Raw genomic sequence first — 25,965 nt, 5'->3', positions numbered from 1 at the left:
GCAATGGATGTGTTACTCATTTTAAAGTTGAATAAATACTGTTACATTAGTTTGTAAGATAGCATTAACTTTAGGCTATTGACTGTATTAGAAAAGTATTATTGAATTGTGTTTGGTTGACAACGCAGCCAAATATCAACATTTAAAGGGTATCTAATCCTTGGATACATTAATCTGAGCAACTGGCATAATCCTATTCTTAAACGTTTATTTTTGGTTCATTTGGAGACGTGAATCCAATTGATAATTTGTTAACTTGTCGACACGTTAATAGGCTATTTGTGTTTGGTTGTCAACGCAACCAAATATCAATATTTGAAGGAGATGTATCTTTGTGCCAATGACCCAGTCTGGCTTTATTCCCAGTTTGTCTACAAATTAATGATATGTTGGATTCACGTCTCCATCTCAACCAAGAATCAAAGTTAAAGAATAGGACTAAATCAAACTTTTATTTAAAGTGCATTTAAAGTTTAATTTGATTTAGTCCTATTCTTAAACTTAGATTTTTGGTTGAGACAGAGATGTTAATCCAACATATTAATTTGTAGACAAACTAGATTTCAAGCCAGACTAAGTCAGTGGCACAGATGGAACTATCCAAGCAGAAGATCTCCTTCAAAATGTTGATATTTGGTTGTGTTGTAATTCATTTCCAGTTTGTCTACAAATTGATATGTTGGATTCACGTCTCCATCTCAACCAAAGATCTAAATTGAACCCTGGGTTGAATTGAAACAATAACTGTTGATGAATTTGCAAATGCTTTGTAGGCCTAAATAGTATAATTGATGATAGGACTTATTGCCTTCAGAAAGTATTCACACCCCAACTGTGTTACAGCCTGAATTTAAACTTGATTACATGTTGTTTAAAATTGATTACATTTTGTTTTGTCGCTGGCCTACACACAATAACGGCAAACCTAAATAAGTTTAGCAGTAAACATGTGCTTAACAAGTCACATAATAAGTTGCATGGACTCACAATTGTGCCTTAACATGATTTTTTAATGACTACCTTATCTCTGTACCCCACACATACAATTATCTGTAAGGTCCCTCAGTCGAGCAGTGAATTTCAAACACAGATACAACCACAAAGATCAGGGAGGTTTTCCATTGCCTCGCAAAGGGCACCTATTATAAAAAATAAAAACTGACGTTGAATATCCCTTTGAGCATGGTGAAGATATTAATTACACTTTGGATGGTGTATCAATACACCCAGTCACTACAAAGATACAGGCGTCCTTCCTAACTCAGTTGCTGGAGAGAAAGGAACTCTTCATGGATTTCCTCATGAGGCCAATGGTGACTTTAAAAACAGAGTTTAATGGCTGTGATAGGAGAAAACTGAAGATGGATCAACAATGTTGTAGTTACTCCACAACACTAACCTCATTTAGAGAGTGAAAAGAAGGAAGCCCGTACATAATACAAATATTCCAAAACATGCATCCAGTTTGCAACAAGGCATTAAAGTAATACTGAGAAAAAATGTGGCAAAGCAATTCACTTTTTGTCTTGAATACAAAGTATTATGTTTGGGGCAAATCCAATACAAAGCATTACTGAGGACCACTCTCCATATTTTCAAGCATAGTGGTTGGTGGCTGCATCATGTTATGGATATGCTTGTAATTGTTAAGGACGGGGGAGTTCTTCAGGATCAAAAGAAAGGTAATGGAGCTAAGCACAGGCAAAATCGTAAGCACAGGCAAAATATGCTTTCCACCAGACACTGGGAATGGAATTCACCTTTCAGCAGGACAATAGCCTAACACACAAGGCCAAATCTACACTGGAGTTGCTTACCAAAAAGACAGTGAATGTTCCTGAGTAGCCAAGTTAGTTTTGACTTAAATGTACTTGAAAATCTATGGCAAGACCTGAAAATGGTTGTCAGGCAATGATCAACAACCAATATGACAGAGCATGAAGAATTTTGAAAATAATAATAGGCACATGCTCTCAGACTTACGCAGAAAGACTCACAGCTGTATTTGCTGCCAAAGGTACTTCTTTCTACAAAGTATTGACTCAGGGGTGTGAATACTTATGTAAACGAGATATTTCTGTATTTAATTTAATACATTTGCAAACATTTCTAAAAACATGTTTTCACTGTCATTCTGGGGTATTGTTTGTAGATCGGTGAGAAAACAAATCTATTTAATCCATTATGAATTCAGGTTGTAACAAAATGTGGAATAAGTCAAGGGGTATGAATATTTTCTGAAGGCACCGTATAGTATAGTTACATTTGATTTGCTCTGTTAAACCTACGCTTTGGAATGACTTCGATAGAAACAGTGAATATAGAGAAGAGATCTCTCAATAATTGTTCTCACGATAACACATTGGTAGTAGTCAGTGACAAATATCAAAGCTAGGCTGGGCTTGGTTAAAACCCTGGATTAGAGACCAAATCAATAGTTGTAGATCAATTCTCCAGTAGGAAGTGCTGCCCAGCCTATTTTTTAAATTTTTCTGACAGTGGATATTACATTGAAGATCTGACGTTGTTTCAAATGTACAAATACAACATATTTTATACACAGTTTGTCTATGTTGAAAATTGGTTACAAATATGACATACGTAATCTGGTGGTTGAAATTTCACCCTCAAAACAACAGTTGACTTTTTTTCAAATCCAATGTATTTTCCATGTAGATTCCATGTCACAATAAATTGACAAAAGACGTTGAAACAATGTTGACTCAACCAGTTTGTGCTCAGTGGTGAAGGTGTAAAGATTTAATGTGCAGTCAACACTACATATTCTCCAGGTGCTCCTCAAGGTCTTTCTTGATCTTATCAAGAGTGGAGGAGGATGAGGAAACAGCCTGATTTAAACATTTCGGAAGTAGGACTAGGTCAGGGTGCTTGGAGGAACTCATTACTGTTGAGCAAAACAGAGAAATACAAAAAAACGTCAAAGGATAAAGCAGAGAGTGCATGGCGTGTGTACAGGCCCAATAGATTGTGGGTTGTGTCGCTTTTTTTAATAAAGGGTGACTACATTGTCAGCCCAGGCTCTCCATGCTTTGGGCCTTTCTCTCGTCCTTCTTCTCCTCCTTTTGTTGGGACAGTACCTCCTGGGAGGCTGACCTCATCGCATGGATGGCGCTCCTCTTCCTCTTGGAGGATGCTCCTCTTAGAGCTGAGAGAGAGTGGGAGAGAGAGAAACAGAGAGCATTAGTGAAATTACGAAGAAAAGGAAAGGGGAAATATATAAAGGTCATATTGAGGGTGTTTAAGTGAAAGAAGTCCCTTACAATGGATCTTTTTGAATACAGTGCCGCCCATGAACTTCAAAAATCTGTCTGCATAGAAACCGGGCCTGTGAACTGACACTATATCCTGAAACACAAAGATACACAGGTGTCAGGCCGCTATGAGAGCAAAATGGAATATGAATACAATCACACACACACTGTAGCCTACCCCATCGTGTACGAGGGCTTTCCAGGAGTGCTCCACCTTCTTGATGAACCTTAAAAAGAAGCACAGGTGTTACAAAGACAATTTATGTTATGTGTAACATTGATACGTTTTTCTTGATGGAAATGATGACAGTGGTTCCACAAAAAGTTCTCACCGGTAGGACTGGAGGATGTCAATGATCCCTAAGAAGATCAGCAGCGTCTCATCTTTGTGTTTAGCTGGAATTCCACCCATTCTAATGGATAAAAAAAGGAATTTACATCTCACACAGCTGCTATGCAGTGTATGACTGAATTATGGTGTGAATAATACAATGTACGAATGTTTACAATGACTCATTGTGAAGTCAGTGATATGTCATTGGTGAAAGGGCCTTATGAAGGTGAATGTTCTCTCACGTGTCATCGTCGGCCACTAACTCTGCAACCTTGCCGTCCCCTTCGATGGACTCCAGGGCGGTGGAGTAGAGGACCCTCTGGCCGTTGAGGCGCTTACTGTCCACCCTGGCCCCCCTGTCCAGACACTTCTTGTCCTGCACATGCACCCCCAGCAGGAGACTGTAGTCCATGATCTTAAAGCTCTCCAGGACCTGACCGTCACATGACCACACAATCCACACACACACATTAAGATGACAGGAACATAAAAGTTCACATGACCACATTTTGTTCCCACTTAAATTCTCAACAATCCTCTTAACTGACCACTCCACGTGACCTTCAACTACCCATGCTGAAAGTCCTGTCAAACTAGCCACCAAAGATGGATTCGCAAACCAAACACACTTAAACCTCTAGCCTTCTGACCAATGTTCCCTCAACTTTTTTAGCAACTGAGCACATTTCTGGTCTGCTGAGCGCAAACTTGAACGTTGTGAAAATTCTGAGCAACTTCCGGCACGTGTTTACTGTGAACTCTGAGGCTGTACCCACTATTAAAGTTACAGTTTCAACAGTTGCCAAGTAGGTTACTGTGGTTATTTGATCATAATGTAGGCCTACCAGATTGGCCTACCATCAAAAACAATGGAGAAAAAAAGCATCCCATAACATTTTAACATGGAAATACCTGTTCTATCGTTCAGCCAACAGTAGCAGCCAACATGTGGTGTTCAATGCCTACATTCCATGAGACTTTTGAAAAAAAACATGGAGGACTTGACATTTACCTGTTAATTAATCCACTTGTCCTTCACTTGTCCTCAAATGATTGGCATCTTACCATTCAAACAATGAATCCTGATCTAGGATAACTTTTAAAACATGAAATTATTTGGCTTGCTCTAAAAGGATTTGGCTAAAAGCAAATCTAATCGCTAACTGGGCAGAAAAATAATTTCGCGGTATGATTGTTTTGTAAAGCATAAACGGAATTTCAATCTTACCCAGTTACATTTGAGGACTTTGTAGCATTCAGCCACTAAAGTATCAACAACAATTACATGAACTAACAAGGCACTGAACATCAAACATCATGGTCCAATCCAACAAATACACCATGACAGCGCAATACACAAGGGGTGGAACAGTGGCAAAGGTACCCACAGGACAAACAGAATAATATTAGTCTGAGGAGAGATTAAATAGCATTAATACAACAAAAATAATTCTAAACACACCTTTAGTTTACAAAGTTAAACAGATGTATTTTTTCTTCATAATAAGCAGGAGTAATATTCTTAGATCAGAATGACAGCAGACTGTACTTCTGAAAATGTTGTGTGATGCAAGAAACCACTTTACAAAATAAAATGTATTATTATTCCCATGCCATTATTACAGAGAATCAGACAAATTATGCTATGCTCTGTCTATTGGCTACTTAGCTTATTCAAGACCGTCTTAAAATACAACACTTCCCTTTAAGACATAAAAAAAACTCTTTACCTGACTGGCTTTTCAAAGATGGCTAGAAATGCACACATGTTGTGCTCATTGGAAGCAACCACTCCCCTATTGTTTACGAGAAATGAGCTATAACTGGGATAATAACTCACCAACTAGCAAAGAATATGAACAAATCTGTACACCTGGCTACATGCAGCTCTCACTTTGTTCCCAAAACAAGCAAATCTACTCGCAACCGCTCATACTGTAGCCTAAACAAAGTCCAGTTCAAAGTGAATGGTACAGATCCATATATGGCAATGGCTATTTGCATATAGGCCTACTGCAGCTCTGATTGGTTATGGTGGGAAGGCCCTAGGTGGTTAGGTGGGGAAATGGAGACTGTGCTTGAATCTGAAAGTGCGGGATAATGAATGGAAAATAGTGAAATCAAAGAATGGAACAAAACGAGCAAAAGTTGTAGTAGAAGACTGGCCCAATAATTTATTTCTTATTGGACTTCATTTTTTGGACAAGGAATTTCATTTGGGAAATCCATTTGTAATATCGAGGACTGTGAAGTAAGCAGTGGGAAAGGTGGATTCAATCAAGGTGACTTGTTTTGGTTAATTGTGTCGAAGAACAGAAGCGTGCACTGCATCTGGCAAAATTGCCCACGTCAGAAGTAACCTGTATTGATCTTCGGAGCAGGGCGCCTGCCAAAGGAGTTATAGCTGGAGTCTCGTTGGATATAGAAGACGACTACCTTAGTCAGAAAATCCCAGGAGTGGTCAGTGCACGTCGCCTGACCCCTATGGTAAATGGAAGGAAGGAGATAAACCTATTATTGTTGTTTGAGGAGACTACCTGAACATGTGAAGCTATGTACGGTATGCGGTGAGAGATATGTACGATATGCGGTGAGAGATATGAACGGTATGCGGTGAGAGATATGTACGGTATGCGGTGAGAGATATGTACGGTATGCGGTGAGAGATATGTACGGTATGCGGTGAGAGATATGTACGGTATACGGTGAGAGATATGTACGATATGCGGTGAGAGATATGTACGGTATGCGGTGAGAGATATGTACGGTATGCGGTGAGAGATATGTACGGTATGCGGTGAGAGATATGTACGGTATGCGGTGAGATATATGTACGATATGCGGTGAGAGATATGTACGGTATGCGGTGAGAGATATGTACGGTATGCGGTGAGAGATGTACGATATGCGGTGAGAGATATGTACGGTATGCGGTGAGAGATATGTACGATATGCGGTGAGAGATATGTACGGTATGCGGTGAGAGATATATACGGTATGCGGTGAGAGATATGTACGGTATGCGGTGAGAGATATGTACGATATGCGGTGAGAGATATGTACGATATGCGGTGAGAGCATTTGTGTCCAAACCATTACAGTGTGGGAATTGTAAAGGATATGGGCACGTGTGAAATGTTTGCAGACCGGAGAAGTATGGTATTGAAGAATCGGTGAATGGAAAATGTTGCAACTGTGGTGGGGATCATATTCCGGACTTTCTTGAGTGCCCTGTTAGGGTGAAGGAGGTTCGAGGTGTCAAGGATCAGAGCTGTGTAGCGGTTCTCCTATGTGGAGGCGGTGAAGAGAGTCAAAGGTCAAGAGGCAACCGTGTTGAAGATATGGAGGTGGATGCATCGCAACCAGTTGTTAGTGTTTTAAGTAAATCGAGTGATCTGGATACACTCATTGTAAAGAATATGGATTTTGTGGCATTTATAGCCACAGTTATTAATTGTACAGCACAATTGTCATTTTATCTGCAGCCGATACGTTTTTGGAGTGCAGAAGCACTGCAGAAGCACTGTAAGGACTAATGTCTCTAGGAAATGTCCCGCCCTCACAGGAGTCTTCTGAACCTGTGTAGGGACCTGATTAGTATTAGTGTTTTACAGAAAAGCAGGTTGATTTTGTTAATTTCTTTTTTGATAGTTTGTACGATATTTGATTTATTTTTACCCACATTATTTCCATTTTTGGGATCCTTATTATGCACCCGCACAGTAGGTGGCGGTATGCACATCTAATTGTTGAGAATGCCATCATACCATAGAAGAAGATTGGTTATGGCGCACCGGTCTGTGTACGTGGCTAATATTGCATTGATTCAATCACAATTCCCACAGTAGAGCGAAATGTTGATAGTGCTAACTAAAGGGGAAAACTGTAGAAAATTGAGTGAAGTTCAATCTCGTACACAGCTTAGAGGGAACATTGCTTCTGACCATCACTGATGTGACACTATAACTCCTCTAAACAAAGGCCTTAACAATGCCTGAATTACCTTACTGTGCTGCTGCCTACCTACCACATTGTGTTGGGTGATTGTTATTCTGCCTCTGTCCAGTTCCTCTGTTGAGTAATAATGCAGTCATTCAGAAGGGCTCAAGGTGATGTAGAAGAGGCCAGTCATCCTTATGTAACATTATTGCCAATGTGGGTTCAAAGTTCAATGAGAAATATCCAACCAAATGCTACTGAAGGAACTAAAATGTCCCTCTAACAACACACATTTGACTAGCCTTCATGTTTTGAATATGCAATATCAATAAGTAAGTGAATCTACTGCGAGTGGCCTCACCCTGCAGTCCCTCTGCAGTGTCTTCATTAAGGCACTGTACGTGTCGCCATCAAAGTGCAGGCCCTCAAGCATCTCCTGGAAGTCCAGGTCTTTGAAGGCGCGTTCCCTGCACGAGGCGTGGCGTTTGTAGGTGGAGCCCTTCAGGTCGTATTTGTAGTGCATCTGGAGGGCCCTGGGCAACACGTTGTTCATCACCACCAGGCGGATGTTGACCCCGGCACTCTGGATGCAGTACAGGCCGTAGAACTTAGGTAGCAGTGTCCTCGGGTTCTGATTCAGATTCTGAAATAAAACAAGATGGAAAAAGAGATACATTTGAGAATAGTTCACACGTTGCCAACATTTAAATCAAACTTTACAATCTTTGATTAAGAATATCCTGAATGCACTAGAACTGATAGGAGTTGCCCTATTTATTATGCCAGGAATGGTGTTTGTGTTAAGGGAGGGGCTCACCATGTAGTAACCAGGAAGGAGTTTCTGCAGGAACTCAGCCTCTTTATGCTGCACTGTCTTAATGATGAACTCATCGTCGCTGGTCAAGTAGAACCAGGAACTGCTGGCCCCGGGGTTGGACAGCTCGATCAGAGGCTCATTACAGATGGAGTACTGGAATTCATACAGGAAGAGCCAATAGCATGCATTAATATAGACAGGACAGCAACAAGGAAGTTTTCCAATAACAAAAAAAACAAACCCAATGGGCAAAAACTGTTTGAATCAACATTGTTTCGAAGTAATTTCAACCCAAAAATGTACATGTGATGACGTTGAATTAACGTAGAAAACTGATTGGATTTGAAAAAAGGCATCAACGTAAGGGAATTGTATTTTTTTCACCCAACTTTTAAACTAAATCCAATGACATGGTGAAATGTTTTGTTGATTTCACATTGAATTCACATTAGTTGACAACTCAAATGTAAATCCAAACTAGACAATGAAATGACATCTGTGCCCAGTGTGAACACTGTGCTCTTACTTATAGATCAGACAACTCTAATGGGGTGTAATACTACATCATTGTATGCTGTATTATCAGAGAAGCACATGGTGTGTAGGAGTGTTTTTTGTAAAGGGCTTTCCACACTAACCAGGTAGTCATCTGCTTTGATGCCAAAGAGCTCCCTAAAGTAGCGGAAGGCGAGAGGGGCGTAGGTTTTGAGGCGGAAGTCTGGGAAGTGGTGCGCTGGGGTCATGTTGCTCCTCTCACTGACAACACAAGCATTATCACACAAACAGATCAGTGTTATCAGTGTACAACAGCAGCCCTATACATCCATATACAAACACTCATTTACCACTGAAAACACATGCATTTGCATCCCAATAGAACAGGGTCCAGTACACAAATGTATCAGTTAGAGCAGCAGTTCCCAAACGTTTACACTCGGGGGCCCCCCTTCCATCATTGGGGAACAACAAAATGGGTTAAAAAACCTAGATTAAAAAAAAACATTAGCTGACATGGGCTAGTAAGTTGGTTCTGGTAATTTCTAAAACATTATAAGGGATACCTAGTAAGTTGCACAACGGAGTGCATTCAACCTAAATGTGTATTCTGCATTTAACCCAACACCTCTGAATCAGAGCGATGCGGGGGGGCTGACTTTATCGAAGTCCACGGGACAGTGTAACTGCCTTGCTCAAGGGCAGAACGGCAGATTTTTCCACCTTTCGGTTACTGGCCCATCGCTCTTAACCGCTAGGCTACATAAATAGCTCTCTGAGGGAGCAATGACAAGAGGAAAACTGCTGATGCACTACCTCATTTTGAAGTATTCTACTATTACAGCTTTCAAGAGTAAGTTGGCCCCAGAGTTTGGGAACCACTGAGTTAGAGCAAACAGAGAATATTGTGATTGAGTGATGAACCACTACAAGGAAACTATTGAAGTATACAAGAAGCATCAGCTGTGCGATAAGCAGTGCCTAACAGATGTCACAACAGATGTGCATCTTTCAGTGAAGCTTCGAAGGTCACGCATGTTTGGGTCAAGTGTCTTCAATGACATTTTCAACCTCTCCCTGACCGAGTCTGTAATACCTACATGCTTCTACATCTGCATTGCTTGCTGTTTGGAGTTTTAGGCTGAGTTTCTGTATAGCACTTTGTGACATCTGCTGATGTAAAAGGCTTTTTAAATACAGTTGATTGATTGTTTTCAAGCAGACCACCATAGAAAAGCGGAGGTAACATGCCTAAAGGACTACCGCTCAGTAGCACTCACGTCGGTAGCCATGAAGTGCTTTGAAAGCTGGTCATGGCTCACATCAACACCATGATCACGGAAACCCTAGACCCACTCCAATTTGCAACAGATCCACAGATGACGCAATCTCAATCTCACTTCACACTGCCCTTTCCCACCTGGACAAAAGGAACACCTATGTGAGAATGCTGTTCATTGACTACAGCTCAGCGTTCAACACCATAGTGCCCACAAAGCTCATTACTAAGGACCCTGGGACTAAACAACTGGATCCTGGACTTCCTGACGGGCCGCCCCAGGTGGTAAGGGTAGGCAACAACCCATTGCCACGCTGATCCTCAACACGAGGGCCCCCTCAGGGGTGCGTGCTTAGTCCCCTCTTGTTCTTAAGACAGCCTATAGGGAGGTGGTCAGAAACCTGGCAGTGTGGGGCCAGGACAACAACCTCTCCCTCTACGTGAGCAAGACAAAGGAGCTGATCGTGGACTACAGGAAAAGGAGGGCCGAACATGCCCCCATTCACATCAACGGGGCTGTGGGGAGCGGGTTGAGAGTTTCAAGTTCCTTCATGTCCACATCACCAACAAACTATCATGGTCCAAACAAACCAAGACAGTTGTGAAGAGGGCACAACAATGCCTTTTCCCCTCAGGAGACTTAAAAGAATTGTCATGGGTCCCCGATCCTCAAAAAGTTATACAGCTGCAACCATCGAGAGCATCCTAACCGGTTGCGTCACCGACTGGTATGGCAATTGCTTGGCATCCGATCGTGAGGCGCTACAGAGGGTAGTGGGGACCCCCCAGTACATTATATATATACAGGACCTCTATTACAGTACATTATATATATACAGTTGAAGTGGAAGTATATGTATGTAAATACACCTAGGTTGGAGTCATTAAAACTCGTTTTTCAACCACTCCACAAATCTCTTGTTAACAAACTATAGTTTTGGCAAGTCGGTTAGGACATCTACTTTGTGAATGACGCAAGTAATTTTTCCAACAATTCTTTACAGACAGATTATTTCACTTATAATTCACTGTATCACAATTCCAGTGGGTCAGAAGTTTACATACATTAAGTTGACTGTGCCTTTAAACAGCTTGGAAAATTCCAGAAAATTATATCACGGCTTTAGAAGCTTCTGATAGGCTAATTGACATCATTTGAGTCAATTGGAGGTGTACCTGTGGATGTATTTCAAGGCCTACCTTTAAACTCATTGCCTCTTTGCTTGACATCATGGGAAAATCAAAAGAAATTAGCCAAGACCTCAGAAAAAAATTGTAGACCTCCACAAGTCTGGTTCATTCTTGGGAGCAATTTCCAAACGCCTGAAGGTACCACGTTCATCTGTACAAACAATAATACGCAAGTATAAACACCATGGGACCACGCAGCCGTCATATCTCTCAGGAAGGAGACGCGTTCTGTCTCCTAGAGATGAACATACTTTGGTGCGAAAAGTGCAAATCAATCCCAGAACAACAGCAAAGTACCTTGTGAAGATGCTGGAGGAAACAGGTACAAAGTATCTATATCCACAGTAAAATGAGTCCTATATCGACATAACCTGAAAGGCCGCTCAGCAAGGAAGAATCCACTGCTCCAAAACTGCCATAAAAAAGACAATGACCCCAAGCATACTTCCAAAGGCTTAAGGACAACAAAGTCAAGGTATTGGAGTGGCCATCACAAAGCCCTGACCTCAATCCCATAGACAATTTGTGGGCAGAACTGAAAAAGCGTGTGCGAGCAAGGAGGCTTGCAAACCTGACTGTCTGGAGGAATGGGCCAAAATTCACCCAACTTATTGTGGGAAGCTTGTGGAAGGCTACCCGAAACATTTGAACCAAGTTAAACAATTTAAAGGCAATGCTACCAAATACTAATTTAGTGTATATAAACTTCTGACCCACTGGGAATGTGATGAAAGAAATAAACGCTGAAATAAATCACTTTCTACTATTATTCTGACATTTCACATTCTTAAAATAAAGTGGTGATCCTAACTGACCTAAAACAGGGAACTTTTACTTGGATGAAATGTCAGGAATTGTGAAAAACGGAGTTTAAATGTATTTGGCTAAGGTGTATGTAAACCAATCCACAGGTACACCTCCAATTGACTAAAATAATGTCAATGAGCCTATCAGAAGCTTCTAAAGCCATGACATAATTTTCTGGAATTTTCCAAGCTGTTTAAAGGCACAGTCAACTTAGTGTATGTAAACTTCTGACCCACTGCAATTGTGATACAGTGAATTATAAGTGAAATAATCTGTCTGTAAACAATTGTTGGAAAAATTACTTGTGTAAAATGGATTCCAATTTTCCTGCATTAAAATCACCAGCCACTAGGAGTGCCGCCTCTGGATTAGCATTTTTTTGTTTGCTTATGGCCCTATGAAGCTTGTTGAGTGCGGTCTTAGTGCCAGCATCGGTTTGTGGTGGTAAATAAACAGCTACGAAAAATATAGATGAAAACTCTCTTGGTAAATAGTATGGTCTACAGCTTATCATGAGGTATTCTAACTCAGGCGAGCAGAATCTTTAGAATGCGCACCAGTCTTTGTTGACAAAGAGACACCCCACCCCCACGGATTTTACCGGATTCTGCTGTTCTGCCGATGCATGGAAAACCAAGCTAACTGTATATTATCCATGTCCTTGTTCAGCCATGACCCCGAAAAGCATAGTGTATTACAGTTCTTAATGTCCCGTTGATAGGATAGTCTCAAACTGAGCTCGTCCAGTTTGTTCTCCAGCGATTGCACATTCACCAATAGAACAATCAATCAAATGTATTTCTTACATCAGCTGATGTCACAAAGTGCTGTACAGAAACCCAGCCTAAAACCCCAAACAGCAAGCAATGCAGGTGTAAAAGCACGGTGGCTTGGAAAAACTCACTAGAAAGGCCAGAACCTAGGAAGAAACCTAGAGAGGAACCAGGCTATGAGGGGTGGCCAGTCCTCTTCTGGCTGTGCCGGGTGGAGATTATAACAGAACATGGCCAAGATGTTAAAATGTTCATAGATGACCAGCAGGGTCAAATAATAATAATCACAGTGGTTGTCGAGGGTGCAACAGGTCAGCACCTCAGGAGTAAATGTCAGTTGGCTTTTCATAGCCAATCATTAAGAGTATCTCAGAACAGAGGGTAGGAGCGGTTTATTCACTCGTCGCTGTAGTCTCATCAATGTACCCGCACTGCGACCTCTATAGCTATGTTTTTTCCTCTTCCGGGGATTAGGGCCTGGTTCGAGATGAGCAGGATGTCCTGTGGCGTAGACTCATTGAAGTAGATGTCTTCGTCCAGATCGAGGTGTGTGATTGCTGTTCTGATGTCCAGAAGCTTTTTCAGTCATAAGAAACGATGGAGGAAACATTATGTTCAAAAAAAGACACAGTGCTATCTGTGGGAGAGAGAGCTTACATTTTCATGGTTGTTTGATCAATAGGACTGTAAAGTCTGCAAATGTAAGAGGACACCCGTGGTATTTAATTTATTTGCAGAAATTCATTCAGGTGTATTTTGTGGCTTTTGCCGAATGCGTTCTAATGATCTAAAGTCATGCTGTTGCTACTGCCTGTAAACACACAGTCCAGTTCAAAGTGAGTGATGGCAGGCCGGTGTGGCAGATAGCTCATTTGCATATAGGCCTACTGTAGCTCTGATTGGCTATGTAGTACCGGTCTGTGTAGAGTCCAGTCCTGGAAAAGACAGATTTTTTTTATTAGGTTTTATTCACCGCAGTGTTTATTAATTGTCCAAACGCACCACCACTTTCCCACTCTATATTGTTAGCGAAGTTTCACATATGCTTTACTCTACGTCATTCCCAAAAATTCTATGAATGTATGAAAACGTGGAAATGAGCAGGTGTTAAATGAGGTGAGAAGGAGACTGGAGTAGGACTTTTGTAGTGAAAGGGACTTCTGTGTCAATGGGAAAATCTGTCAGATTTGCTTCTTTAACAGGGTTTGTACTGTATTCATGTCACTAACTAGTGATGTGTATAAGCCTGCGGAGTGATGCCAGTGCTGTGTACTGTACCTGGGTAGAAAGACACTCTCCACCATGTAGAAATCCTGCATGAGCACATCTCTGTCAGGCTTGGATTTCAGGTTCCCCACAGCATACCGAATGCCCTGCTGGATGGCTCCTTTCAGTGCAGCAGCAGTTGGCTGGGACCACACAAACATAATATTCTCAATCAATACAACACTGATTATAATGTGTAGGATTTCAGATCAAACATGACTATTTTTGTACATCTGAAAGGTACATCTGATGCACGTCAGTCAGCACGTTCATGGATACCAGGACAATCTGTAGCTTTGTAACTGATTTTGGCATTTCTGTTCTGAACTGATGGAAAGGCAGAGAATCTAAAGGGCAGTCGGCATGCCTCTCGTGTGGCTAAACACAGTGGCTGATCTACCTAATCACGTTATCCGCCGCTCCGGCCCCTCCATCAGCAAACACAAACAGACAGACTGAGCACCATTATGTAACGCTCAACCACAACACCATCTCCAGTCCAGGGAGGGCAAAGCATTGCCCAATATTAAGAGGAATGGCAGTAATCCTTCTTGAAGCTCAGTTCACCAATGGGACCTTGTTCACACTCAGAAGGACATTATACAGGATTTGTAGATGTGTGCCATAAATTAGAAATCAATTACCGGGGCCCAAAGACTCCATACTTTTTTGTAATCTTTTGACCCACTGGTTCCTCCACCTCCATTCTCAGTGGTTGTTGTTTCCATCTTTTGGACGGAAAGAATATAGATTAATCTAAGACAAGATTAAGTATATACCCTTTCACCCTGTTTAACATGACATAATAGATGTATTATAATCTAAATCATGGTTGTGGTATTTCATTATTAACCAATTAGTCACATTTATTTCATAAAGCCCTATTTACATCAGCAATTATTAGAGTGCTTTAGGTATATCCAGCCTAAACCCCCAAAGAGTAAGCAACGCAGAGGCAGAGCCACAGTGGCGAAGAACAACTCCCTAAAAGGCCATCCTTCTGGTTCTTTTGTTCAGCATAAACAGGGAACAGGTGAGTTCCTATTCCACGACACAATATATAATGTGATATGAGGGCTGATTTGACCTTATAAAGCAAATATTTAGCAATTACTGCCAATCCCAGTTTCACACTTCCTAGAGGAGATGGAAAGAGAGGGTCAAGTCCAAAAATTCTCAGCACTGTATATCATTATAGTGAACACACAAAACATCTGTATCCCATTGCCCATATCAAGTTCCCCATCTACAAAACGGAGACGTTTTCGCAATCAGCTTGCTGAAAATACATTATACTGTAGCAACTATGACAATTTAAGTGAAGAGAGCACGCAGGGGACCAACATCAACAATCTTCCATTCCCAGCCGCGTAGTAATGTTGTCTGCGTCTGTCCGATCATTTCTGCCAGAGCCCATACCTAGGGCATCTTGTAGTCTAGAATGAGAGAGAGAGACATACATACCTCTCTGGCCGGGACTGTGCTGTAAGAACCCTTTGGTCAAAAAAAACCTCTCCTCTGCTGATTGAAACCCCCGGCACAACTCTTGGTCCCAATAAAGGGAGGATTGAGAAACCTGTTCAGGCTAAATCTCCCCCAGGGACATTCCAAGAGGAAGTCTGAAATTCAAACCTCTTTCAATTAGGCTACATCTCCCAAAGAAACAAAACAAATCAACAAGTAGCACTGAGGTAAAGCTGCTGGGTGAAGTGGACACGAGACCCATTGTTATAAGGGCTTATTCATGATTCATTCATTAATTCATGATTTAGAGTCTCTGCCAATATGATGACCACAATAACACACCTCTCAAAATCTTGGAAAGCAAAGCAATTATTCGACACATTCTCACATCGAATTTCGAAAAACAATGACAAAAAAAGTATTTACTTGTGCTACTTAATCAACAGACTCAATGTAAATTCAACTCATCTGCTAGCCTCATACCAACCACTCACATTCTCAAGCAACTTATATGAGCATCTAAGTCGTCACAGAGTTAAAGTGTCTGAAGGCACCATCAATGATGCATCAAATAGATTATGTATCCTGCTTCAAATTGCCAAAGAATGTGCAAGTGTTCAATTTGATGTTTAGGTTTACCATAGCTCACATTCCCTGACTTTTTTGGTACTGTACTAGACTCTTGTACTGTACATTTTGTGTGGTAGCCTTTCATTGTGGGGGTGTCAGTTCATACTGGTTAACGTGGGTGGGAAACGAATGTGTATTTCTATGGGCACAAGCACTGTTCATGACACAAACTGTTCACACCCCTCTTGTTGGCGGAGAGAAAATGGTCTTGCAATTCTATACATTTTGCAATGTCTAATGTGTATTCATGTGATATTTCAGTGACTCATTATTACAAAATCTATGGGCTAAAAAAATGTTAGCTGATCTGGAAATTTCTGACAAGTTACATACTGAACAAATATATAAATGCAACATGCAACAATTTAAAAGATTTTACTGAGTTACAGTTCTTAAAAGGAAATCAGTAAATTAAAATATTCATTAGGCCCTAATCTATGGGTTTCACATGACTGGGCAGGGTTGCAGCCATGGGTAGGCCTGGGAGGGCATTGGGAGCCAGACCCAGCCAACCAGAATTAGTTTTTCCCACAAAAGGGCTTTATTAGAGACTGACATACTCCTCAGCATCCCCCCCCCCCCCCCCCCCCCCTCAAATATTTGTGCAACAACTTTCAAGAGCAAGTTGAAAGCCAGACTGAGTTCGTTCCTTAAATTTTTTTTAAAGTAGACATCAAAAACGTAGAGTAAAATCATTCCAATCCCGATTAAAATGCAACAGCTGTTTAGCATTTCGAATGGCTGGCTTTAGGACCATGCGGAGCATCGCTTGGAGAGAAGCTACCAGCCTGCGTGCCTTTCATTTTAAGCAGAGACAGTGCCAGACAATTGCTTTGAATTTGATGTCTGCATTTGAACTCGGCCTTGTAAGCCTCAGGGCCAGCTGTTTTATGCAGCGGTTTCTTTTACATTGATGTTGGCATAGGTGGCGCGTCCAATAGGCTAGGGAAAGATAAGCTTCCCATAAAGGTAATTGAATGAAATTACCCAAATTAGCTATAATTACTTGTGCCTATACAGAAATAAATACAATCATTCAAAATACTAAACCAAAGAGCATGATTTGGCCACAGAGGATCATTCCTTTCTTTTAAAGAATGAGCTGTGAATTGTTTTAAGTGCACAAATTAGGTAGTGCGCAGCAAATAGCCTACCAAATCAAATCAAAGTTTATTTGTCACGTGCGCCGAATAGGTAGACCTGTTGGGGGGGGGGGAAGACACAAGGCATATTCTGGGTAGCCATTTGATTAGCGGTTCAGGAGTCTTATGGCTTTGGGGTAAAAGCTGTTGAGAAGTCTTTTGGTCCTAGACTTGGCGCTCCGGTACCGCTTGCCATGCGGTAGCAGAGTGGCTGGAGTCTTTGACAATTTTTAGGGCCTTCCTCTGACACCACCTGGTATAGACGTCCTGGATGTCAGGCAACTTAGCCCCAGTGATGTATTGGGCCATACGCGCTACCCTCTGTAGTGCATCGGAGGCTGAGCAGTTGCTGTACCAGGCAGTGAAGCAACCAGTTAGGATGCTCTCGATGGTGCAACTGTAGAACCTTTTGAGGATCTGAGGACCCATGACAAATCTTATTAGTTTCCTGAGGGGGAATAGGCTTTGTCGAGCTCTCTTCACGACTGTCTTGGTGTGTTTGGACCATTCTAGTCTGTTGGTGATGTGGACACCAAGGAACTTGAAGCTCTCAACCTGCTCCACTACAGCCCCATCAATGAGAATGGGGGCGTGCTCGGTCCTCCTTTTCCTGTAGTCCACAATCATCTCCTTTGTCTTGATTACGTTGAGGGATAGGTTGTTATTCTGGCACCACCCGGCCAGATCTCTGACCTCCTCCCTATAGGCCGTCTCGTTGTTGTCAGTGATCAGGCCTACCACTGTTGTGTCGTCTGCAAACTTAAAGATGGTGTTGGAGTTGTGCCTGGCCATGCAGTTGTGGGTGAACAGGTAGTACAGGAGGGGACTGAGCACACACCTCTGAGGGGCTCCAGTGTTGAGGATCAGCAAGGCAGATGTGTTGTTACCTACCCTTACCACCTGGGGGCGGCCCGTCAGGAAGTCCAGGATCCAGTTGCAGAGGGAGGTGTTTAGTCCCAGGGTCCTTAGCTTAGTGATGAGCTTTGAGGGCACTATGGTGTTGAACGCTGAGCTGTAGTCAATGAATAGCATTCTCACAAAGGTGTTCCTTTTGTCCAGGTGGGAAAGGGCAGTGTGGAGTGCAATAGAGATTGCATCATCTGTGGATCTGTTGGTGCGGTATGCAAATTGGAATGGGTCTAGGGTTTCTGGGATAATGGTGTTAATGTGAGCCATGTCCAGCCTTTCAAAGCATTTCATGGCTACAGACGTAGGTGCTACGGGTTGGTAGTCATTTAGGCAGGTTACCTTAGTGTTCTTGGGGACAGGGACTATGGGGGTCTGCTTGAAACATGTTGGTATTACAGACTCAATCAGGGACATGTTGTAAATGTCAGTGAAGACACCTGCCAGTTGGTCAGCACATGCCCGGAACACCCGTCCTGGTAATCCGTCTGGCCCAGCGGCCTTGTGAATGTTGACCTGTTTAAAGGTCTTACTGACGTCGGCTACGGAGAGTGTAATCACACAATCGTCCAGAACAGCTGATGCTCTCATGCATGCCTCAGTGTTGCTTGCCTCGAAGTGAGCATAGAAGTGATCTAGCTTGTCTGGTAGGCTCGTGTCACTGGGCAGCTCGCGGCTGTGCTTTCCTTTGCAGTCTGGCCCTGCCACATCCGATGAGCGTCGGCGCCGGTATAGTATGATTCAATCTTAGTCCTGTATTGGCGCTTTGCCTGTTTGATGGTTCGTCTGAGGGCGTAGCGGGATTTATTATAAGCGTCTGGGTTAGAGTCCCGCTCCTTGAAGCTGGCAGCTCTACCCTTTATCTCAGTGCAGATGTTGCATGTAATCCATGGTTTCTGGTCGGGGTATGTACGTACTGTCACTGTGGGGACGACATCATCGATGCACTTATTGATGAAGCCAGTGACTGATGTGGTGTACTCCTCAATGCCATTGGAGGAATCCCGGGAACATATTCCAGTCTGTGCTAGCAAAACAGTCCTGTAGTTTAGCATCTGCATCATCTGACCACTTCTTTATTGACCAAGTCACTAGTGCTTCCTGCTTTAGTTTTTGCTTGTAAGCAGGAATCAGGAGGATGGAATTATGGTCAGATTTGCTAAATGGGGGGCGAGGGAGAGCTTTGTACGCGTCTCTGTGTGTGGAGTACAGGTGATCTAGAGTTTTTGTCCCCTCTAGTTGCACATTTAACATGCTGATAGAAATTAGGTAAGACTGATTTCAGTTTTCCTGCATTAAAGTCCCCGGCCACTAGAAGTGCCGCCTCTGGATGGGAGTTTTCCTGTTTGCTTATTTCCTTATACAGCTGACAGAGTGCGGTCTTAGTGCCAGCGGTCTTAGTGCCAGCATCCTTCTGTGGTGGTAAATAAACAGCCACAAAAATATAGATGAAAACTCTCTTGGCAAATAGTGTGGTCTACAGCTTATCATGAGATAGTCTACTTCAGGGGAGCAAAATCTAGAGACTTCCTTATATTTTGTGCACCAGCTATTGTTTACAAATATACACAGACCACCCCCCCTAGTCTTACCGGAGTGTGCTGTTCTATCTAGCCGGTGCAGCGTATCTCCCGTCAGCTGAATGTTATCCATGTCGTCATTCAGTCATGATTCGGTGAAACATAAGATATTACAGTTTTTGGTGTCCCGTTGGTAGGATATTCGTGATTGTACCTCGTCTAATTTATTGTCCAATGATTGTACGTTGGCAAGTAATATTGATGGTAAAGGCAGATTTCCCACTCGCTGTCGGCGGATCCTTACAAGGTACCCCGCCCTGTATCCTCTATACCTGTGTCTCTTTCTCCTGCCAATGACGGGGATATTGGCCTTGTCGGGTGTCTGAAGAACATCCTGTGCATCCTGCTTATTGGAGAAAAAATCTTTGTCTAATCCGAGGTGAGTGATCGCTGTCCTGATATCCAGAAGCTCTTTTTTGCCGTAAAATACGTTGGCAGAAACACATAATGGCACAATTGGTTAAGCGCCCGTAAAACGGCTGCCATTTTTCCGGCGCCATCATAGCTGATTGTTGAATTGCTGCAGTCAGTGAAAAGCAGTTAAATTGGCCTAGGCCTTTCGCAATATTTCAAAAATACAAATCGTAGGAAAAACATAGTTTAGAAAGCAAATTACTATTGCTGAAAAGAGAAGACAAGAATATACTCATCTGTCTCTAGTTATCAACATTCTCAACTCCCAATTGAGCGAACAGTAGCATATCTTATTGTGCATATTCACTGTCTTTATCACTGGATCAGTTCCACTGGAAACATTTTTGGGGATAACAATATCCTTTTCCAGGCTAGATGTGCATCATATTGTAGAATTTGTGTTTCCCCTTTTCGTAGGTCTAGATTAGATGGTTTCATTGTTTGTTTGTCAGTGTCAGCAGAATAGGCTACTAATGTGTCATATTAAAAAATATGTTGCTTATGTCTCCAGTCATATAAGGTGTAGTAGAATTGCATGACATGTGTTTATAAAAGGCTACATTTTTCCAGTGCAAAGAAAGGAGAAGAAATGTCTCTGATTAGGCCTACTGTCACTACACGTACAGGTTTGCATTGTTCATAACTGCTGGTTATATTATTAGCCTAAATTATCACGTTGCCCTGTATGCACAGTTCCACAAGTAAATGAGTACATGTATGATGAGGTTGAGTAGTGGTTGACATTGTATATGCCGTTCACCTGTAACCCTAACATTGCGATGATAATTAATGGCTAGAGTCATTTTTGTTTGTTTTTGCTGTTCTCCAAATAGCATTTTAGAGTTTTTAAATTGTGTAGAAATGCCACACTTTGCCATACCCTAGGTTTAGCTGAACTGAACTGATGCCACTAAGGGAAACCTTTAATGTCAATCACTGATGACCCAATCAATGGATTACATAATATTACGTACAGCACAACGTGAGTAAAAACATGGAACTTCTGTGCAGTCACTGCTATTCTACTTAGAATAATTGAAGAGTGTTAAGAGATTACCAGTCGTGAAAGGCTCTCCCCATCAAAAACAATGATGCAAATAAAAGTTGTGCTTGGTCAGACTTTAGATTGAATACCATTCACTTAACCTTAACATCAAAAAGGGTTGATGTGTGATGCTATCATACTGGGGAACTGTGAAATCTGAGCTGAGGATTTGTTGACCAGCCATAGTCAAATATGGTCCACACACACCCACCCACACACGCTACACATACTGTTTCATAAGATAGGGGATGTAATAAAAAGGAGAGGAGAGAGGTTGATGTTTACATTTGGTGTGGAGAGGGCGAAAGGAAAGAAAAAATTGCGCAAATAAGGCCAGAGATCACCTAAGCAAACAATGGACTGACTGAATTGTGGGATAGGTGGTAGAAGAGCAGATTAACCTGGAATAACCAAATGTGAACAAAGAAATCCCTGAATGCAATCCTATTACGGTCTGTCCATAGGGACTATTCTAGTAGAAGTTCGTATAAATATCTGGTTTATATCTGATGCCTGAATACAGTCACAGAGCCAAAATAGTGTAAGCATAATATCCTGTTCCTACATAATTTCATATGCAGGTCAACAACTCCAGTTACTAGTTTACTGAAGTGTGTATACTTTTATCACAGGCCAATCGTATTCATAGATTCCATAATTATGCATATAAACAATAATGGGTAGCCTACATTATTTTACAAAGTGAAGTTCATACTCTGTCAGGTTATGGGGAAGTGACAACCCACTGGGCACAATCTGGTTGAATCAACGTTTCAACATAATTTGTCTACGTATTGTGACGTGGAATCTGCATGGAAAATACAGTGGATTTGGTTAAAAGTAACCAACTGTTGTTTTGAGGGTGAAATTTCAATGCCAACATTATGTCATCATGGTAACCAAATTTCAACATCACCTAACCTTGTTTAAATATGTTGAATTTGTACCTTTAAAACAACGTTACATCAACTATAATTTTTTTACTATAGGCTTGGCAGCACCTCCTACTGGAGAAGTGATCTATTTACAGCTACACTTTGGTCTCCATTCCAGGGTTTTCCAGGGTTTTAACCAAGCCCTGCTTAGTTATTTGTCACTGACTATTACCAATGTGATATCCTGAGAATGATTGTTGAGAGATCTCCACTTAGAAACGAAATAGATTCACTGCTGCTCATTCCAAAGGGTTTAACAGAGCAAATGAAATGTGACCATACTGTATCACTCATATCTTTAACCTGTCTGGCTCTGGCGTTCCGCTAGCGGAACTCCTCCCACATTCCACTGAAAAGGCAGAGCGCGAAATTCAAAAGACATTTTTGAGAAATATTTAACTTTCACACATTAACAAGTCCAATACAGCAAATGAAAGATACACATCTTGTGAATCCAGTCAACATGTCCGATTTTTAAAATGTTTTACAGCGAAAACACCACATATATTTATGTTAGCTCACCACCAAATACAAAAAAGGACAGACATTTTTCACAGCACAGGTAGCATGCACAAAGCCAACCTAACTAACCAAGAACCAACTTCATCAGATGACAGTCTTATAACATGTTATACAATAAATCTATGTTTTGTTCGAAAAATGTGCATATTTGAGGTATAAATCAGTTTTACATTGCAGCTACCATCACAGCTACCGTCACAAATAGGACCGAAACAGCCAGAGTAATTACAGACACCAACGTCAAATACCTAAATACTCATCATAAAACATTTCTGAAAAATCAATGGTGTACAGCAAATTAAAGACAAACATCTTGTGAATCCAGCCAATATTTCCGATTTTGTAAGTGTTTTACAGCGAAAACACAATATAGCATTATATTAGCTTACTACAATAGCCTACCACACTACCGCATTCATTCATCAAGGCACGTTAGCGATAGCAATAGGCACGTTAGCGATAGCGAATAAACCAGCAAAAGATATATAATTTTTGACTAACCTTGATAAGCTTCATCAGATGACAGTCCTATAACATCAGGTTATACATACACTTATGTTTTGTTCGAAAATGTGCATATTTAGAGCTGAAATCAGTGGTTATACATTGTACTAACGTAGCATATTTTTCCCACAACGTCCGGATATTTTTCTGACACTTTTTCTGACACACATATTCTGACCAAATAACTATTCATAAACATAACTAAAAAATACATGTTGTATAGGAAATGATAGATACACTAGTTCTTAATGCAATCGCCGTGTTAGAATTCTAAAAATAACTTCATCACGACATCCAGCTTAGGTATAGCGAGAGAGTGCCCAAACTCTGGGCGCAAACGACTAGTTCACATGTACGACAGATATATGAAATAACATCATAAAATGGGTCCTACTTTTGCTGATCTTCCATCAGAATGTTGTACAAGGGGTCCTTTGTCCAGAACAATCGTTGTTTGGTTTTAGAACGGCCTTTTTCCCTCTCAATTTAGCAAGCACACTCGCCAAGTGGCGCGAATCTCTCCATCGTCAACAAACTCAGAGAACGGAACACGGCAAAACTCCCGAAACAATTTCAATAATCTGATTAAACTATATTGAAAAAACATACTTTACGATGATATTGTCACATGTATCAAATAAAATCAAAGCCGGAGATATTAGTCGTCCATAACGACAGCTTATCAGAAGGCAAATCCAGGTCCCTTCTCGCGCTCTCCAGAAAACAGGAAACTGGTGACACGTCATGCCAAGAGCTATTATTCGAGCCCAGATCAAGTTACACACTCAATTTCTTCTCTCACTGCTTGTCGACATCTAGTGGAAGACGTATGAAGTGCATCTAAACTAATAAATATCAAGGACTTTAATAGGCAGCCCCTAGAACAGTGCATCGATTTCAGATCTTCCACTTCCTGTCAGGAAGTTTGCTGCAAAAGGAGTTCTGTTTTACTCACAGATATAATTCAAACGGTTTTAGAAACTAGAGAGTGTTTTCTATCCAATAGTAATAATAATATGCATATTGTACGAGCAAGAATTGAGTACGAGGCCGTTTAATTTGGGCACGATTTTCCCCCAAAGTGAAAACAGCGCCCTCTGTCCTCAACAGGTGGTGCTATTTAGGCCTATATACATTTGCAAAGTAATCAACAGCTATTGTTTCAATTCAACACAGAATTCAACTAAAAATAGACAATACAATAGGGCTACGGTTTCAAGATCTGGTTTATTTCAAATGTAATGATATTTAGAGATATTGAATTGTGTTTAGTTGTCAACGCAACCAAATATCATAATTTGCATAGTTCCATCTGTGCCACTGACTTAGTCCGGTTTTAATTTCAGTTTGTCTACAAATTAATAATTGATATGTTGGATTCACCTCTCCATCTCAACCAAAAATATGTTAATTAAAGAATATTACTAAATCTAATCAAACTTTATTTTAAATTGTGATTTAATTTGATGTAATCCTTATATTAGTTGGATGCCAGTATTTCCTCCTGTGGTTAAGCAAATCAACTTCGTATCATCATCAATAGCCTTCATTGTAATGGTCAAATGCAATCGTACCAAATTGCTTGAATTGAATATGTTAAGAACAGTAAAAAAGTGATTTGCAGTGAGAACTTAGACTATGTCAATAACAGAACAGTTAATTATGTTATGAAACAAAAAAGTGGTAACCAAAACCTCGACAGGTGGCATCAACAATGACCGACATATTCAGGCGGTGTCAAGTTTGCAAACAATTGGTGACAAGAAGACAACATATTATTTTTCCTATGTCAAATATATGTGCGTCCTTACCTTAAATAGTATCGTCGTTGTAAAATGAAGAAAAAAAACAAAGAAGAGTAACTTTTCCAATCAGGTTTCATTGCTTCTGACTCCTCTAAAGGCTTTTGGTAATGTGTCAGTGACGCGCAAGCATCCTCCGTACTTCGAGCCATCCTCCGCCATGTCACGCACCTTTGTATAAAACCCTGAGGTATAGTGTCCGCATATTCGCACAAAGCTGTTGTGGGCTACTATGGGCTGGCTACTTAAATGATAAGATACATTGAAAAACCGTATCTATAGTTGAATGCATTCCAGTACTCCTATTGAATTGAAGTCAAATAGTCTGCAAACCCATAAACCTATTATAAGGTGTCACATTTGAGTAAATGCAGTGGTTTAGCGCAGTTTCGCGGGAGCCACTGCATTGTGTTTTTTTGCCATGGGGCAGAGAAAAATTAGCAATTTTATAGCTAATCCATGGCATTTTACACACGTTGTCATGAGGCTGAGAGAAAATGTTGCTGTTTTAGAGCTAACTTCCTGCTATTCTACACATTTTGCCACGAGGCTGAGTATTTTTTCAGTTTTATGGTTAATTTCCTGTAATAAAAAAAATCATAATTGTGGTTTATGACGTGTTCTTACGCTATCTTTGGGGGACGAACTCTGGTGGGGCCCCAAAGCTCGTGGGGGTACCCCAGATTTGACAGAGTTACAGTTCATATAAGGATGTCACACGACTGGGAATACAGATATGCATCTGTTGGTCACAGATACCTTTGAAAAAAAGTAGGGATGTAGATCAGAAAACCAATCAGTATCTGGTGTGACAGTTTCAGCAGCTGTCCTGGTGGCTGGTCTCAGAC

The 25,965-nt window shown here is 41.2% G+C and overlaps 1 protein-coding gene across 1 annotated transcript; it reads right to left on the bottom strand.

The window, feature by feature from the left end:
- Positions 1 to 2,164: 2,164 nt before the first annotated feature.
- LOC120020986 (phosphatidylinositol 4-phosphate 5-kinase type-1 beta-like) lies at positions 2,165 to 14,446 on the bottom strand. Its single transcript, XM_038964655.1, has 10 exons — positions 14,405 to 14,446; positions 14,186 to 14,316; positions 9,001 to 9,118; positions 8,363 to 8,515; positions 7,907 to 8,188; positions 3,849 to 4,039; positions 3,605 to 3,685; positions 3,451 to 3,499; positions 3,282 to 3,366; positions 2,165 to 3,166 (listed from the first exon to the last, which is right to left on the bottom strand). The coding sequence occupies exons 1-10, from the start codon at positions 14,444 to 14,446 to the stop codon at positions 3,030 to 3,032; spliced, it is 1,269 nt and encodes a 422-aa protein (XP_038820583.1). The 3' UTR covers positions 2,165 to 3,029.
- Positions 14,447 to 25,965: the final 11,519 nt, after the last annotated feature.

Source organism: Salvelinus namaycush, chromosome 26 (assembly GCF_016432855.1).
Source record: "Salvelinus namaycush isolate Seneca chromosome 26, SaNama_1.0, whole genome shotgun sequence".
Taxonomy (NCBI): domain Eukaryota; kingdom Metazoa; phylum Chordata; class Actinopteri; order Salmoniformes; family Salmonidae; genus Salvelinus; species Salvelinus namaycush.
Note: the sequence above shows the minus strand (reverse complement) of the source record. Positions and strands in the feature narration are given on the sequence as shown.